We start from the raw sequence: 18,444 nt of genomic DNA on the forward strand, positions 1-18,444 counted from the left end.
CCAGTATGAATGCCCCAGTATGCCACAGAAGTATGGAAATGACTGTCAGTGGAACAGTATAGTCAGTGGAATTGCAGGCAACATAAATGAAGGGTCATTATAGAAATATAATCAGATATAAATCATTGAATTTAGTTTTTAGAAATTACTCCACCCTATTAGTTATTTTTCCCTCTCCTGACACGAGGGACAATTTGAAAGAGATCCTTGCATATTGCTTCTGCTTTCTCTATTTGTGATCAAAGAAAGAGCATGCATGAAAATATTGTATGTTTTCAATATGGCAACATGTGAGGATGCCAACAATGAGGATTCCTGCAAATGTTTCTTAGTCATAGAGGTGTACTGTATGAGATGACCACAAACACTCTACCTCACCTCACCTCTACCTCTGTCACCACCATGAGTGAGGGATTCCTGAGCTGTCCCTATCCAGGTGTGCTGTCAATGACCAGTATGATAAGATCTCGATGGGGGTAGAGAGAGAGAGGGAGAGAGAGGGAGAGAGAGAGAGAGAGAGAGAGAGAGAGAGAGAGAAAGAGAACACGCGAGAGATGCACGACCCTAACCATACCCTTGGTCTGTTATCCCTCTGGGTGGGCAGGAAGGACCCCAGAGCCAGGAGGAGGGGCCCTCAGGGGATATGGACACTCTTACAGGTCATCTGTTGTCACTGAGAACCAGTCATGAACCATTCACATATCACAGATCAAACGAAATCTGGCCCAGGCTGATAGGGGAGGCCTGGGGGAAGCCCTGGACCTCACAGGGTGATGAGTGAATGTGTCCCAGACCCAAAGAAATTGAGCTGCATATTGGGAGGATATTGGGGGGAGGGGAATGTCTACAAGCCACATTATGAAGAGTTTGTCTTTGAGTATCAATCAATCACATTTATTTATAAAGCCCTTTTCCCGCAGATGTCACAAAGTGCTATACAGAAACCCAGCCTAAAACCCCAAACAGCAAGCAATGCAGATGTAGAAGCACGTCGAGGAGAGTTTGTCTTTGAAAGAGGCTGGTGAAGCCGACAGAGCTCCATTAGAAGACATAAGCTGACTCAATGGCAAACACTAAATAAATCACTGCATACTGTGGTGAAGTTGTTTTTACGCTGCTCTCATTGTAAGATGTCTTGAACTGGAAGATCCGCTGTGCAATGCTGCTCCCTGCTGGAGACATATCCATACCACGTTGAATATCAAAATAAAAGACTAGCGCACAATGTGCATTTTTTAATAACCACCAATTAAAAAATAAATATTAATATCATCGATACTACTGTTGTTCACACAAACTCAATAAGAACCAATACAAATGCTCCAATCACTAATTAGCACAGCATCAAAGTGATTTTGTACTGAATGTGGAATGACTGTTCAGGTTCATCACTCTCCTGATTTACTGTGTTGTCAGACAGCTGGTGTATAATCAGCCTAATTACAGACACTTTTTCTGAGCTGGAACTCGATTCCCCGTGGTGCTGTCTTGTCACCATCAGGCCTGCGATTCTGTGAATTATAGTACAATGGATACACCATAGATAGAACTGGTTTCATCTCTATGGGATGCACATTCTGTGAACAACATACAATGGACACACATTCAGAAGAGACACAACACTGTAGGGTTTTACTGAGTAGTGGGTAGGACAGGCCTATTGAATGATCAGTTAATAGATTCTAACTTCATCTAGTGTAAACATGCCTATCACGCATATAGAGCCCGACTCTGGGCCCCCTGTTCTGCAATATATGGCTTAGACAACAGATGACAGTATTCATCCATAGGAGACCAGACCTGGGAGAGAGGCGAAACCGAGACGGTTCTCTCCTAGGAATAGGTTGCAGAAATACAGAGAAAATTAAGGGATAAATGGAAAATCCCTTTAACAGATTTGTATTACAAACGTCTGTAAGAAATGAAAAGCCGTGTAACAAACAAACACCCCCCACCATCCCCATCATCTGAATCTCAGCTAGCTTTTCATAAGGGTATATATTCCAATGGAAATATTGTATTACCATTTCCTCAATTGCCTATTTCACATGGTTGGAATATTTCCATGAAAAGCAATTGATGTGTTTGTAGGATTTCACCTCTCTCTTCTTTTCAGTCAGTCATGTGCTTCTCCTGTGGAAATGCAGCTCAACATCAAAAGACTAATCAGCTTGCCAGCATCAATACAAAAATCTCACCCGAAAGCGCTACATTTTGTCATGAGTATTTAGACTTCAGGGACACTCATCTGCAACCATGCATACTAGTTAACCACTTTGCTGAGGGATTTACAGTGTGAAAAATTTATATTTGACAGACAAAAACAGCACAAGTGTGAATATTCATCATTACTCATATCACAGTGTGATCAAAGAGTCTGTTCTGAGAGTCAACCACATATAATTAGAATGGGAAGTCATTCTAGAAGTAATAGAATTTAGAAGTCATTCTAATTCTATGGTCAATCCTCTGACCAGTGTGTGAACCAGACTTGACCGACTGTACCATCACAGTTTCCTTTTTCGACAGTATCCAGTTCAGTTCATCCAACCACAGACAATGATGATAACATCATCTGGTTCTACAGCATATCTAGGGCATTCCTATTGATGTATGAAACAGTTATGTCCTATTCTGCTAGAGGGGTAGAGAGGGTCAAGTCAAGAGCATCAAGAACATATGACCGGGAACTTTGCATTCAAGGCAGGGACAGTGGTCTAAGGCACTGCTCCTCTGTGCAAGTGCCATCACTACAATCCCTGGATCAAATCCAGGCTGTATCACATCTGGCTGGGATTGAGTCCCATCGGGTGGTGCACAATTGGCCCAGCGTCAGCTGAGGTAGGATGTCATTGTAAATAAGAATTTGTTCTTAACTGACTTGCCTAGTTAAATAGACAAATTGTAGGCCCACTAATAGAGCTATGATGGAACCTCTTTTTTTGCAGTGTTCTACTGTAGGCCTATGCCAGAGTACATTTACACACAAAACATTTGTAAAGGTGCAATCTGTAATATACCAGCCTGTGAATTTGTCATTTTAACTAGTGAAATAGAATTATAGATTTTTTGAAGAATATTGTCTTACCTTATTAATATGATCCACTAGTGTGGTCTTCCTTATGTTCCTGACACAAGGGGTATCTAAACATGTTAAATAAAGATTGGCAGGGATTAAGGCTGCACATTGGTTTGTAGGATTGCACTATAGAGGGTTGAAATCTACATAATTTTAGTCTTGATTGCACTACATTTAGGCAGCAAACAGGTCACCTAAAATATTTGGATAAACCATAATCCAATGAGACTGCTTCATTCTTAGTCACATGACAGTTGACAAAAAAAACGTACTTCTTGTTTCTAGCGAAAACATTTCGAGTCATGCATATCCACAAAGGTAGGATTTGAACGACTTGGCAACAATATAGTTTACACCAGGGATCATCAACTAGATTCAGACGATTTTTTTTTCTTGAGTGGATGGTCAGGTTGCCGGTGTTGTGTCGAAAATCTCCCCCCGGTCAGAATTCCCTCCCCATTCGCGTTCTTCATTGCTGCGACTTGCTTGCTAGATAATTTGTATACTGTAGATTGATAACAAGAAGCCCAAACAGATATAACATTTGTCTAAAACACAATACTTTCAAACCTTGCTTACAATTGTATACAATCACATGCATATCTCTTATGGGTGGGAATACTGTACTTCGGAGCAGATTTCCAAAATTGAAACGTTTTTTTATTAAGTATTTTATTTCCAAATAAAATCACCCGCGTTCCGCTATTTGGAGAACCCTGGCCTAAACTGTAACGTTAGCGGTCTATTATTTCGCAGGCGCTCTAGAGACACTCCAGTAGGACTCTAAAATGGCTATTTGCCCGGTTCAAAAGTAGTACACTATATAGGGTATAGGGTGCCATTTGGGTCTCAAACCTTAGTAACGTTTACTCTAGCTCTCTTCAAAGCAAAGTTTATTGGTCGCGTACACAGATTAGCGGGTGCAGCGAAATGCTTATGGTACTAGCTCTTAAAAATGCAGTAAAATTTCAAACAATTAAAATGTAAGGAGACAAAAAAAGACAAGGCAAATCTGATTAGCAAGCCAAATAGTCCTGTAGCAGCAAACACGTGAAATCTATACATATGTACACCTGATTTACAGGTCAACCCTTTGCTATGAGACTCGAAATGTAGCTCAGGTGCATCCTGTTTTCATTGATCTTCCTTGAGATGTTTCTACAACTTGATTTGAATCCACCTTTGGAAAATTCAATTGATTGGACATGATTTGGAAAAGTACACACCTGTAAGGTCCCACAGTTGACAGTGCATGTCAGAGAAAAAAACAAGCCATGAGGGCAAAGTAATTGTCCGTAGAGCTCCAAGACAGGATTGTGTCGAGGCACAATTCTGGGGAAAGGTACCAAAACATTTCTGCAGCATTGAAGGTCCCCAAGAACACAGTGGCCTCCATCATTCTTAAATGGAAGAAGTTTGGAACCACCAAGACTCTTCCTAAAGCTGGCCGCCGACCAAACTGAGCAATCGGGGTAGAAGGGCCTTGGTCAAGGAGGTGACCAAGAACCCGATGGTCACTCTAACAGAGCTCCGGAGTTCCTCTGTGGAGATGGGAGAATCTTCCAGAGGGACAACCATTTCTGCAGCACTCCACCAATCAGGTCTTTATGGTAGAGTGGCCAGATGGAAGCCACTCCCCAGTAAAAGGCACATGACAGCCAGCTTGGAGTTTGCCAAAAGGCACCTAAAGACTATCAGACCATGAGAAACAAGGAAACCTGGCACCATCCCTACGGTGAAGCATGGTGGTGACAGCATCATGCTGTGGGGATGTTTTTCAGCAGCAGGGACTGAGAGTTTAGTTAGGATTGAGGGAAAGATTATGGAGCAAAGTACAGAGAGATCCTTGATGAAAACCTGCTCTCAGGACCTCACCTTCCAACAGGACAGCAATCCTAAGCACATAGCCAAGACAATGCAGGAGTGGCTTCGGGACAAGTCTTGAATGTCCTTGAGTGGCCCAGCCAGAGCCCGGACTTGAACCTGTTCAAACATCTCTGGAGAGACCTGAAAATAGCTGAGCAGTGACGCTCCCCGTCCAACTTGACAGAGGTTGAGAGGATCTGCCGAGAAGAATGGGAGAAACTCACTAAATACAGGTGTCCCAAGCTTGTAGCGTCATACCCAAGAAGTCTCGAGGCTGTAATCGCTGACAAAGGTGCTTCAACAAAGTACTAAGTAAAGGGTCTGAATACTTATGTGATATTTTTGTATTTTATTTTTTATACATTTGTAAAAAAAATATTAAAAAAAAAACCTATGTGCATTATTGTGTGCAGATTGATCAGAAATAAAATATATTTAAACAATTTTAGAATAAGGGGTCTGGATAGTAGGAGAAATGTAATATTATGATGTGCTACGTCGGTGATAAAGTATTTAAATAGACAGTGTGAAATGGGAAGTGACCAGTGGTTCTGTGTGTGTGTGTGTGTGTGTGCATCACCTGGTAGACGGCTAGTGATGGCTGTTCAACAGTCTAGTAACAGCCTAGTAATAGAAGCAGTTTTTTAGAGTCTCTGTCTTAGCTTTGATGCCCCTGTACTGTCTGTCTGTCGGACGGGAGCCGACAGAACAGTTCGTGGCTCGGATGGCTAAGGTCCTTAATGATCTTATTGGCCTTTACTTTGACACCGGGTGCCTTAGATGTCCTGGAGGGCAAGCAGCGTGCCCCTGGTAATGCGTTGGACTGCCCGCACTACCTTCTGGAGAGCCATAATGCAGTTGAGGGCAGAGCAGTTACCCTACCAGGTGGTGATGCAGACCAACAGAATGCTCACAATGGTGCATCTGTAGAAGTTTGTGAGGGTCTTAGGGGCCCTGCAGAATTTCTTCAGCCACCACGATGTCGGTGTGCCGAGACCATTTCAGGTCCTCAGTGATGTACATGCCAAGGAACTTGAAGCGCTTGACCCTATCCAATCTTCTCGTGTTGCCTCTGTCTTTGCTTCTCCAGTGTTACCTTGAAAAATGAGGTCCCCATGGATCCCATGCTGTCTAGATCTACTGTTGTTGTTTGACGTGTGCTATGCCTTGAATGATGACAAAAGGCCGCATTTTGTCCTGATTATGGTCGATGACTTGGCGATTGTAGACAGTGGGAACACAACCTTGCGGTAAGTTACAGTGATATAAACTGCAACAGGCTTTTTTATGTTCTTTCCCATGTTTCTAAGCATGGCTTTCCTGCATTACATATATACTTCTCATTTGTAGTTGTGATTCCAAACAAAAATGTACATTCTCGGAAGACAACATTCGATTCTATTCTTTTTTTATTCTGACTTCTAATTCTTGCTGTGCTCTGTGCTCACCTTTTTAAAACACGACTAAAACGTATCTTTCCAGATGATGAGCCCAGCTGGGTGGTAATGTGTTGTGTTGTTGTGTCTGCAGGACCCCCAACATCGACATGCTGGCTCAGGAGGGGGTGAGGCTGACCCAGCACATCGCTGCAGCCCCCCCTCTGTACGCCCAGCAGGGCAGCCTTCCTGACGGGCCGATACCCGATACGATCCGGTGAGGCGAGTCATAAACAACAAATCAAATGTTATAAGTCACATGCGCCGAACGGGCGTAGACTTTACTGTAAAATAGTAACACAATAGCAATACAATATACACAACAACAACAACAAGAGCTCAATGTGTAGCCTATCCTCCTGGGGTTTGACACAAAGCTTTGCCTAGTACTATAATTTGATCACTTAACAGATCACTAGCTAGTATTGATAGGCCTAACTAGGATTATGTGTTGTTAGGGATGCATTAGTTAGGCTATGTGGAGAGAACAGTTCATAGAACAGGATAACTAGCATGTTGACCACAATGCAGCAGGATGAAAAGTACATCATCATTCCACTGTATAATTTTATACTTTGTTACTCTCCCCACTTTGTGATTTCACATCAGTTTTTGATCCTATTTTTGTCTTGGACAGTTAGGGGGTGTATATCATCTCTGCTGCATCTGGCAGTCTTCCCAAAGAAGAAGTCACCTTTGCCAAGGTCGCCAAACGGCAGGGCTACGAGACTGCTCTCATAGGTGAGCCAAAGTTCTCTCCATTGTTACTATTCAAGCGTCTTTAGGTCCATGAAAAACTCTACATATAACCCATTTATTATCGTCATGAGTATGTATCAATACACTTTGGGAATAGGGAACACGCAGAAGCAGTGGCAGTTAATTTGATTGGTTGCAGCGATGTGTCTGTTTTGTAGGTTTGAAGGTTTTTTTTTCAATTCTGACTGTATCAGCTACATGATTGATTTGAACTGTATAATAGCTTTCGTACTCGTTATTGGCTTCTCAATGGTTGTACAGACAAAGTACATTTACATGTGAGTTGACATTCAACGTCTTTGATGTGCAACATGCCTCACAGGCTTTTCAGTAACCCGTGTTGACATATTATTAAATGTAATCCTTTTCATCATCAGCCTTTTTCCTCCACAACTGAAAACACGTTATGTGTTGTCTTTCAAGGTCGTTGTTCTTTGAAGATGCCTTAAAAGTTGCCAGTTCATATGGTCCATCACCTGCCCCTTCTCTCCACTGTAGGAAAATGGCACCGTGGTCTTAACTGTGAGAGGAACGACGACTACTGTCACCACCCCGGTGCTCACGGCTTCGACCACTTCTACGGTATAACCCTGACCAACCTGCGTGACTGTCAGCCCGGCCGCGGCTCCATCTTTACCAATGTCCAAGCACACACACCCTTCAAGGTGATGTGCAGTGTACAATACATGTCGAGGAGGTACACTGTTTTGGTTGAACCTTTTAAAATGGTTGGGAGCGTGTGTAGAGTGTCTTCTCCATCTGCATTGCTTGCTGTTTGGGGTTACAGGCTGGGTTTCTGTAATAGCACTTTGTGACATCTGCTGATATAAAAAGGGCTTTCTAAATACATTAGATTTGTCTGCAGTTTACTCTCCATTAGTCAGCACCTCTACGGCCGTTTTGGGGTGTGCTTCAGCTCATGCTTTTTACTACAGTGTTGCGTTGAGTATTTGAACTTGTATTTATGTATCCTGGTGTAGCATGCGTTCACGGATCTGTTTCTGCTCTTGCCAACTCCATTGCTGTCATTGTCAAGCCAAACAAAGTGATAAGGAGTTGGCATGATGGCATAAACAGACTGGTAGCCAGACTAGTTTTAATGTCGTTTGTTGTATGTAGTTTGTTTGACCTTTTAGCTAACAAAGAAAGTTGTCCCTCAGGGATATAGGATAGCACATATTCTCAACTCTACAAGACCCTGGGAGTGGGTGTGGCTACCGTGACCTTCCTGCATGCGCGGGGCGTGGTCACCGTGTGGAGGAAGCTGGTGCTGAGGGTGGTGGCGTTGGTGGGCGCCGTGGCGGCCATCTATGGTACGTTCGTTGCCAACTTCCCCGACTTCAGCTGCTTTTGTGATGAGGAACCGGGAGGTGGACAAGCAGCCGTATGTCTCAGAGAACCTGACCCAGAGAATGACAGATGAAGCACAGAACTTTTGAGAAAGGTGTTTAAATGTATATTTCCCCTACTACATGATAGATTGAGACAGAATAGAAGCCAAATCAAGTGTTTGTGTGTTCGTGAGTGTGTTTGATTATTGTTTATTTATGTCTTGTGTGTGGGAAGAAACTCTAAAGGGCATGTAAGGAAAGTGTGTGTAAAGGGTTGGTGACCTAGGTGACTGTCTGTAAAATGAAAGCATACTGTACACGGGAGTTTCCATTGTTGTCATACAATTATTTTCTTCCATTTACACCGTGTGTGTTTACTATTTTGACAGGAACTCTGCACTACCCTTCCTGTTGTTCTTCTCCTTCATCCAAGTGCACACGGACATGTTTGCATCGCCAGCCTTTCAGGGGACCAGTCAGCATGGTATCTATGGAAACGCAATCCAGGAAGTAGACTGGAGTGTAGGTAAGACTTGATATTTACTCTATATTGCTGTATGGCTTTCTTTTTTTATGTCCAATAAGTTATAAGGTTGCAAGATTTGAAATGTCCACACTAATTATATTTAAAAGTTGGACGATTTGATTGGATTTGACCTATTATGTCCTGTTTCATAACATCTGTTCGTAGGTCAGCTCATGCAGACTCTGGACCGGTTGAACCTGAGGGAGAACACACTGGTTTACCTGACCTCAGACCAGTTGGCGCACCTTGAGGAGATCACAGTCCGGGGGGAGGTGCACAGAGGCTGGAATGGCATATAGAAAGGTACGGTCTGATACAGCTTCAGAAGAACAGGTCAACAGAGGCCGAACAGCCAGATGTCACATTTTCGGTTAAAACAATATTTTTTGTTAATAGGTTACTTTTTTTTTATAGGAGTAAAAATACTCAACCTAAAAAGTGCAGGTGCAGAGAGGCTTTAGTTTGCATCTGCGGTGGTTTAGTAGGGTATATTTATAGGAATGCAAATGGGAAGTCAGAACCAGTCAACGTATCGAATAGAATAGTAGATTACTAGATAAATTGCTCAGATTATCTAAATGTCCTCATGCATAAGAGACGAGGCGTTTCCATGAAAGGTTCTGGTAAGCCTTATATTTCAGTCGAGTGATAAAGGACTTCCCATATTCTCAGTCCTCAGAAAGTGCTTCGATCTGTCTCTGAGCAGTAGGGAAATCCACCAACTGGGAGGGGAAGGATCCAAGTTCCAGGACTGCTCCATTGGACTGGGATGTTACCTGCAGGGAAAGACATTGATGAACCCACCAGCAACATGGACATCTTCCCTACTGTGGTGAAGCTAGTCGGAGGGACGGCACTGGGGGACAGGTGAGTGCTGTGAAATTGCTGAGGTCTGAGGGGCATTGTTTGTTCAAGTACTTCTATCTATTCCTATGGTTAAGTCCAAAGCACTAGAAGGGTTTTCTAGCAGCCCCGTCTGTCAGTCAAAACTACAGCGTTTGGAATCTAGGTCACCATAGAAATTATATGCACTCTCAGTGCTCTGAATCACCCCCTAACTAGAGACATTATATTCACAATAGGTGTCAAAAGGGACCTGCTAGAAAAAATCTCAGCTAATGAAAAAACGGATCAGGCTGATCTAAACCTTTGATCAAAGGTTTTCAAGGGCCTTTGAGGTCTCTGCCTACGCAAAGGATCATTCCTACAGCACGCTCCATTTCTGTGTCTCAGAGATAATTTATTGTGCGTGTGTGTGTGTTTGTGTGTGTCTTCTCTTCCTAGAGTGATAGACGGTCATGACCTCATACCCCTGCTGCAGGGGAAAGTTGAGAGATCAAAGCACGAGTTTCTCTTCCATTACTGTAACGCCTACCTCAACGTTGTCAGGTGGCAGCCTCCCAACAGTAAGTCCACATTTCCAATGTAATAGTTTTAAGAATGCAATTTAATTACTGTAACAGTGTTGCTAATTATGATTAAGAATTCCAAGGTTTTTTTGTAAGCAAGTTAACCTGTCTAGGACTGGGGTTAGGGTTAGCGGAACCCCCCCGCAACAGCCAGTGAAAGTGCAGGGCGCCAAATTCAAAACAACAAAAATCTCCTAATTAAAATTCCTCAAGCATACAAGTATTTTACACCATTTTAAAGATAAAATTCTCGTTAATCCAGCCACAGTGTCTGATTTCAAAAGGGATTTACAGCGAAAGCACCACAAACGATTATGTTCGGTCACCACCAAGCCACAGAAAAACACAGCCATTTTTCCAGCCAAAGAGAGGAGTCACAAAAAGCAGAAATGGAGATAAAATGAATCACTAACCTTTGATGATCTCCGTCAGATGACACTCATAGGACTTCATGTTACACAATACATGTATGTTTTGTTTGATAAAGTTCATATTTATATAAAAAAATCTGAGTTTACATTGGCGCGTTACGTTCAGTAGTTCTAAAACATGCAGTGATTGTGCAGAGAGCCACATCAAATGACAGAAATACTCATAATAAACATTGATAAAGATACGATTATTATACATGGAACTTTAGATAAACTTCTCCTTAATGCAACCGCTGTGTCAGATTTTAAAAAAACTTTACGGAGAAAGCAAACCATGCAATAATCTGAGTACAGCCTTTAGACAACAATTTAGCCAAAAAGATACCCGCCATATTGGGTAGTCAACATTACTCAGAAATAGCATTTTAAATATTCACTTCCCTTTGATGATCTTCATCAGAATGCACTCCCAGGAATCCCAGTTCCACCATAAATGTTTGATTTGTTCGATAATGTCCATCAGTTATGTCCAACTATCTTCTTTTGTTAGGGTGTTTGGTAAACAAATCCAAAAGCGCGTTCAGGTCGCGCCGAACAAAAAAGTTCCGTTACAGCCCGTAAAAACATGCCAAACTAAGTATGGAATCAATCTTTAGGATGTTTTTAACATACAACTTCATTAATGTTTCAACCGGACAATTCCTTTGTCTGTACAAATGAAGTGGAACGTAGCTACCTTTCACGTGAGCGCGCCAGACCGAGGCTGTGGCACTCTGCCGGACCACACACTCAAAGAGCTCTTATGAGCCCCTCCTTTAGAGTAGAATCCTCAAAACAGGTTCTAAATACTATTGACATCTAGTGGAAGCATTGGGAAGTGAAACATAACTAATATCCCACTGTATCTTCAATGGGGGCTGAGTTGAAAAACTTCAAACCTCAGATTTCCCACTTCCTGGTTGGATTTTTTTCTCAGGTTTTTGCCTGCCAAATGAGTTATGTTGCACTCACAGACATCAACAGTTTTAGAAACTTCAGGGTGTTTTCTATCCAAATTTACTAATTATATCCAAGCTGATTATATCCAAGCTACTCAATACTGCCCCCTACCCCAAAGAAGTTAACTTGAAAAGTAAACTACTATGGTGGTTGTAATTCATTGTACATTTTTAAGGTTATTCAAAATGGAAGGTGTTCTTTTTCACTCCGGACTTCTACCCCGAGAACGGGACAGCCTGCATGCATACCCATGCCTGTTTCTGCACCGCATCCTACGTGACCTACCATGACCCCCCTTTGCTCTTTGACCTCTCCTGCGACCCCCCTCGGAGACCACGCCCCTGACCCCAGACACGGAACCCGCCTTCCACTCGGTCGTGGAGGAGATCCGGGTTGCAGTGGCCGTCCATAAGGAGTCCATCACCCCCGTTCAGGACCAGCTCGCCCCGGGACACCTCCTATGGAAGCCTTGCCTGCAGCCCTGCTGCTCCTCCCTTTCCCAGCTCTGCAGGTGTGAGAGAGATGGTGGGAGAGACGGCCACCGGAGCACTGCAGCAGCAGACTCTCCACAGGACCAGCTCATCATTGCTTAACACTGCGGGGAGGGTAACGTAGGAACCCAGAACCAATCTTTTAGAATGTATGTAAACAAAATCGGAGTGAGACAAACGGCAGGGAAAAGTCCCATTTTAACTGGACTTGTTGGTAGAAGTAACCTGGATCTACTTTACGTGTGTGTGTGTGACCTCACTGGGTGATCCGTAATAACAGACTTTTTAGGATTTGTCCTCTCAGGAACACCAGTAAAACATACAGTAAATTGTGTCACCTATGCTTGTAATAATAATAATATTAAAACATACAGTAAATTGTGTCACCTATGCTTGCTCCCTGAGGGGTTTATGCAGATGCTGCTATTTGAACTACAATGTCATTTTAAAGCACTTTGTGACAAATGTATTTGTAAAAAAATATATAAAAAAAATAGGAGCAATATGAATCAAATGTGATTGTTGAGGCCAGCACCTCAGTGCACTGATTAGCACAAGGTCCAACTCAAGTTGAATTTCTAGTTTTATTCTCCGGGGTGCTACAATAACCCTGTGTTACCCTTGTAGGTTACCGATAATCATTTAATCACTGTTCATCATTTAGACACTACAGGGCCTCTGTAAAAGGCATCTGCACTTCCAAGAAGCAATGGAACTGAGTGGGCAACCGACATGAAAAGACATGGCTGTATTAACGAATAGAGCTGTATTAAGATGTTCAGTAGAGCTGCCGTGTCTAATGCCAACAGTCAGTACAGAGTCAGCCAGAGTCCCTGAGCCACACATGGCTCATCCCCCTGTGGCCACAGCCAGCCGTAAATCTTCATCACCCAGACTAGCTTTAAGCTTAGCTCTTCATTTGATCTCAGATTTCAGTGACGTTTAGTTAATATGTATCTTAGTCTCCCGTTAACTCTATATCCAGCAGTCTATTTGTCACCAACTGCCATTAGCAAATCTCTGAATAATCTCTCCCCTGTTTAGTCATTTATATGAGTGATGCTGAATTCTGATTTTTTTTTGTGCGCATTCCCACACACCCGTTGCATTTTATTACCATGTGTTCATTTGTTTCAACACATTTTTCTGGTGTAAATGATTAATGGTCTGATTTAGGTGGGGTACCAGCTACAACAGCGCTACTGTTGCTACTAATAACTACCAGCACCAACTACAGAACGACAGCCACTATCACTAGAACTGGGATTGATATTCTACTTGACTGATATTCTACTTGACTGATATTCTGACATTGTGTATAAATCTAATTATTTTCCTCCATCCATGGCCTTGTAATCACGGTGGCTGATCATTATTGGATCCATCCACAACAGAGAGAGTTTGGCAGTGATAGAAGCCAGCTCTTTATCTTGTCTTTGACTCGGGCTTGCGTCCCAAATGGCACCCTATTCCCTACATTGTGCACCACTTTTGACCAGTGGCCAGGGCTCTGGTCAAAAGTGGTGCACTATTTAGAGTGCCATTTGGGACGTAGCTCCCGTGTGTCGGCTTGGCCACTGGTCCGTCACATCCAGCCCAGCCTCTATGCTCCCGGACGCCAGAGAAGTGGAGCGCAGCAGAGTTTTCCTCAGAGGAGAAAACCTAAACAATATTAAACCATACGCCAGGGAATCTATGTCCCCAGGTGTTAATTACAACTGTGGACAAAAAATTGGGCTAATTATTAACAACAGCAGGGAGGCTGGATAGCGGTAGGAAAACACCATGGTTACTTTACTTTAGTGTGTGGATGGTAAATCCTGTTTACTTACAGGACTGTATGGCCTAGTTTGTGATGTACAACTGATGTACAATTCATTGAAACACTGATTGTGACATAACAGATATTTTTATGATTGGACAAAAATGTTTACATAGTCATTATGTGGTTTCTGATCAAGCTAAATCTCAGCTTTAGTGTACAGATCAGCTCTTTGCCCTCATGCTGACGAGTGTACAGTGCTAAACGTTATTTATCTCAACTCATCCAAGTCTTTTTGGACAATTATGCTTTTATCAGTCACATTTGGTAAGTATTTATGATAATTCAGCCTTGTCATGTTAATAGATGCAGATATGGTTCTTCAATGTTTTGGGGTTAGACTATTTCAGCAATTGCTACTGGATTTCAAGACCGCGAGTCATTTAAACAGAGCACATTTGGCCTTGGTTTCTATCCAGGCATGAAGAAGAAGTATCCTCAGATCCGGAGGGAGGTGTGTGTAGTGAGTGTGTGTGAGTTCAACCACCGGGGGGGGGGGGAAGAAGATCTCTTGAACACAGTGCACGCCGATACCCGAGGACCGGAGTTAAATGGTTCCTCAGGTGGAGAGAAGAACGTGCAGAGTTCAAACAACCATTTCTATGGTAACATCAAAGGGGTACTCCATTCTTGTCCTGGAGGAGATGAAGGACCTCCGCTAGGTTAGCGTGACGCCACTGCCCGTTATATTATGTACTTCCGTGAAGTGCCCTACTGATTTCCCCACCGCCTGCCACTACTGGCTCAGGGGTAATGGATCGCTGCTGGAAATTGATGGTGAGGCGTGTTCAAAGACTGATTTTCACCTAGTTACCTCACATGAGATATATAGTTACATGCAGTTGGCTGATATTCCAACGTCTCCTCGGATTATAGAGTAGCTATTACTGTTGATTTCATGGGCTACAGTGGATTTGCAAAGAGAAAATTATACATTTTACTTGAATTATTGTATTTTCTTTATTTTACACACTTTAAAATCTAAAATAAATAATGTGATTACACCATATTTACAAGAAAAAACCAGTTTATTTCAGTTGAGTATAAAAAGAATACTCAACTGAAATACAACACTACTGGATCCAGTTTTCGTTCTTCAGAAACCTCACTGCATCGTCATGACCCTCTTTACAATACTGGTTCATCCTTTCCTCTAACGGAGGGAATAAGGACTGGTTTAACCTGATGATGTTCTCCTTGGAAAACTGAGAGATTAAAACAACACAAAACATCAACAAAAACACCAACAAAATCAAAAGCAATTTTAAATACTGCAAAAGAACTGTCCAGGCAAAATGATGTGCAAAACCATACAATGAATGCAATACACACTTGTTGAAGATGTGTACTGTCTGTATCCCTGTGAACATGTAATCAAACGGTGATCACACTCACCATTACGTCCATGTTGGCCAGTTTGAGGTGGAGGTTCATGAGCCCTCTGTGTTTTGGGCAGATGTCTTGGGGACCTGCGAAGGGGGAGACTGTGATGGTACGTCCCTCTGGCAGGATGGGGAGACTATCCGTGAATCCCCCGTCAATCCATTTCTGAAGGATGTGTGTTACAGTTAAGTTGATATATTTTCAGTTATAAACAAACAAAAAAGTAACAGTAAGCTCGTAATGGATAACATCCATGGGTTGAGTTTGAGATGCAGTTCAAGTTATTACCTGTCCTTGCCATTCCACCGGTTTGATTCCAGCATAGACGGGCACAAAACTACTGGCCAAGAGTGCCTTAAATTAAAAGAAGCAAAAGCTAGGTCAGACCTAATCCTAAAATATGTAGCGAAAGAGATTTGTAAAGGTTCCTCGACCCACACATATTGTTAGATATGCATTGCTCTGTCACTTGACTGGCTAAAACACAGAACTGACCCAACAATGCAGTGTATCAGGGGGAAAACAATGGCCATGCTCCTCAAACATTTGCGACAACATTTTGTGTTAAAGCCAAGGTACAGTAATATAATCTGCTCAGGCTTGTGGCCGGCTACCTTTATGAGGTCCTCCCTGGAGGCAAAGCTGGACACGACGGTGTTCTTGCCACTTTTTGAATGTGTTATAGAGATGTGAAGGTGATTGCCTGCTTTAATGTGGGCATCGCCAGGCAGAAACTCCTCGATTCCCTCCCTGGGGAGAACAAAGGGACAGATGCTTTTTTGTCATGTTTTTTATAATTAATTTAACAACACTGTACGGCTCTATAATAAAACATGCACTTATTACACGATCTGTTGGCTGTGTAATGCGTGCACTTAATGAAGATACAAACGCAACCATTGTTCAGTTCTATAGCCTTAGGTTTAATTTACTCCCACAAATGAATAGCTCCATTTATTATAAAGGTGTTACAAATGAAAAAATGATTGACACACCCAGTTATCTAAACGTGGCTTTAACGCAAAGAAATACACAGTGTACAAAGCATTATGAACACTTATTCCCATTCAACCCAACCAACTGGCTCTCTGTGTTTCCGCCTGTCTAACTATGTGTGCATATGCATCTGAATATGACTGTTCTATACACTGAGTATAAAACACATTAAGAACACCTGCTCTTTCCATGACATAAGACTGACCAGGTGAATCCGGGTGAAAGCTATGATCCCTTATTTATGTCACTTATTAAATCCACGTCAATCAGTGTAGATGAAGGGGAGGAGACCGGTTAAAGATGGATTTTTTTTGCCACCTAAAGGACATGAAGCCAACTTGACACAACTGTGAGAAGCACTGTAGTCAAGATGGGTTATGCTTTCGACAAATTGTAGAGGGGGGGGTGCAGCCCAATACTATGGTGTTCCTAATCTTGGTATATTCAGTGTATAGCTCTCTCAGAGTTAGTGACTACCTGAGTGTAAGCATGAAGTTATATCCAGGTGTCACAGCTCCAAACCTCTGGCTTCTGACATCTTTTGCAAATCTGAAGGTAAATTCTTTGACACTCTATTGGAAAAAGACCAAATGCATCAACCAGCAGTAGGCCTAAACACAACAAAAATGTACAAGGAATAGAAGAAAGAAGAATAGGCTGATGATGATGATGATGATGATGAAGACCTTACTATCTTACCTGTAGTTTGTCTGGAGCAGTGACCATCACTGCAGCCACCAGAGCTCCAGCAGATGCCCCGGCACATGCCCTGAGAGAGCTCACCAGCTTGTCTCCATGTCTCAGGATGGCTCCACATGCGCCCAGTTGGTAGATACCCAGGAATCCACACGCAGCAAAAGAAAGGTTCACCACTGGCACTGTCATCTCTATAAAGAGAACATAGATAGCATTATTCATTGAATAAACTATGAGGTTGATTGACAAACATAGCGACTGTAACTTCACCAGTGAAATATCGTGTAATCGCCTGATCAAATCCATATTAGCACAGTGGAATTTTGTAGCTAGATAACTGCATGGGGCAGGCAGCACTAGTAAATCTGATGTGGGAAACTGTAGTAGGCTAGGCTGAACAACATACGTAGTAGGCTTAGTCACTCATTACAGAGGCAGTCGAACTAATACTGTAAACTACAAGTCCCCCTGCACGTTAATAACAAGTGTAGCATTCAAGGTTTATCTACACACACATTAAAAAAAAAGCTTCCTTACCGTTTATGGTGGGATTACGGTTTTAGAAACAATTGCAGTAAACTAAAACTGCTTATTCTGCACCGCTTTGCAAATACGATAACAATGTAAAGGAGTGCTAGATCCGTGCTTTACTTCCGGGTTTTCCGCGCTGTTTCAAAATAAAAGCCTACAACGATTTACAAAACTATCCGTTGAAATTGACTAAACCTGTAAGAAAACATTGGGATACATGGTCTGGTTTGTGTTTGTGCAATAAAAAGTGAAATGTCTACTGAACAAATTATACTTTGACATCTATAGAAGCAGCTGAGCTACAATAATGCATATTTGTCCCGGTATCTTCCAGCGCATGTGTTCCGGCTTCAGGCAAACACGCTGCGGTCTTGGGCCCGTTGCGAGCCACGCATTTACACTTTATGACTTTAAAAAGTTAAACACTCTTAAAACTCGAGCCCCACAGTGGACAAGTCATAATACCCATAAAACCCAGCAAAAACAGATTTGTTTTCCATAGAGGATTTTAGAACCACTTCAAACAAGGTATGTGTTTCATGGCTTTCCCTGGCATGACGTTTTGATAACTCTGTAAATCTCTCTCTGACAAGGTGACTTTTATCAATATATTCGGCTCAATTTACTCTCAGATTCGAAAATACTAGTAGCATCAAAGTAGACATGCAAGACTACAAATCCCTCCAAGCTCCTGCACATCTGGCACATGCATTTCAGTGGAGGCTGCTAAGGGGAGGAAGGCTCATAAT

General features: G+C 42.4%; 1 protein-coding gene and 1 pseudogene across 2 annotated transcripts; one reads left to right on the forward strand and one right to left on the reverse strand.

The window, feature by feature from the left end:
• Positions 1–2,860: 2,860 nt before the first annotated feature.
• On the forward strand, positions 2,861–14,985 carry LOC110495892 (annotated as a pseudogene).
• On the reverse strand, positions 9,295–17,930 carry LOC110495891 (patatin-like phospholipase domain containing 4). Of its 2 annotated transcripts, XM_021571403.2 has the most exons (8): positions 17,702–17,930; positions 17,168–17,355; positions 16,946–17,040; positions 16,087–16,222; positions 15,761–15,826; positions 15,485–15,637; positions 15,151–15,294; positions 9,295–9,773 (listed from the first exon to the last, which is right to left on the reverse strand). In XM_021571403.2, exons 2-7 carry the CDS (start codon positions 17,351–17,353, stop codon positions 15,163–15,165), a joined length of 768 nt encoding a protein of 255 aa, XP_021427078.2. In that variant the 5' UTR covers positions 17,354–17,355; positions 17,702–17,930; the 3' UTR covers positions 9,295–9,773; positions 15,151–15,162. The 2 variants fall into 2 exon arrangements, with proteins under 2 accessions (XP_021427078.2, XP_036808297.1); XM_036952402.1 differs by lacking the exon at positions 9,295–9,773 and having other exon boundaries at positions 15,031–15,294; positions 17,702–17,927.
• Between the last annotated feature and the right edge of the window lie 514 nt (positions 17,931–18,444).

This window comes from Oncorhynchus mykiss, chromosome 18 (genome assembly GCF_013265735.2).
Source record: "Oncorhynchus mykiss isolate Arlee chromosome 18, USDA_OmykA_1.1, whole genome shotgun sequence".
Classification (NCBI taxonomy): domain Eukaryota; kingdom Metazoa; phylum Chordata; class Actinopteri; order Salmoniformes; family Salmonidae; genus Oncorhynchus; species Oncorhynchus mykiss.

Excerpts from the sequence above, each read along its gene's own strand:
- LOC110495891 (XM_021571403.2), bottom strand. The coding sequence starts at position 17,353 with ATGACAGTGCCAGTGGTGAACCTTTCTTTTGCTGCGTGTGGATTCCTG. Across the intron at positions 15,827-16,086 it reads CCAGGGAGGACCTCATAAAG|GCACTCTTGGCCAGTAGTTT; the intron begins GTAGCCGGCCAC and ends TTTTAATTTAAG. Across the intron at positions 15,295-15,484 it reads TGGCCAACATGGACGTAATG|TTTTCCAAGGAGAACATCAT; the intron begins GTGAGTGTGATC and ends TTAATCTCTCAG.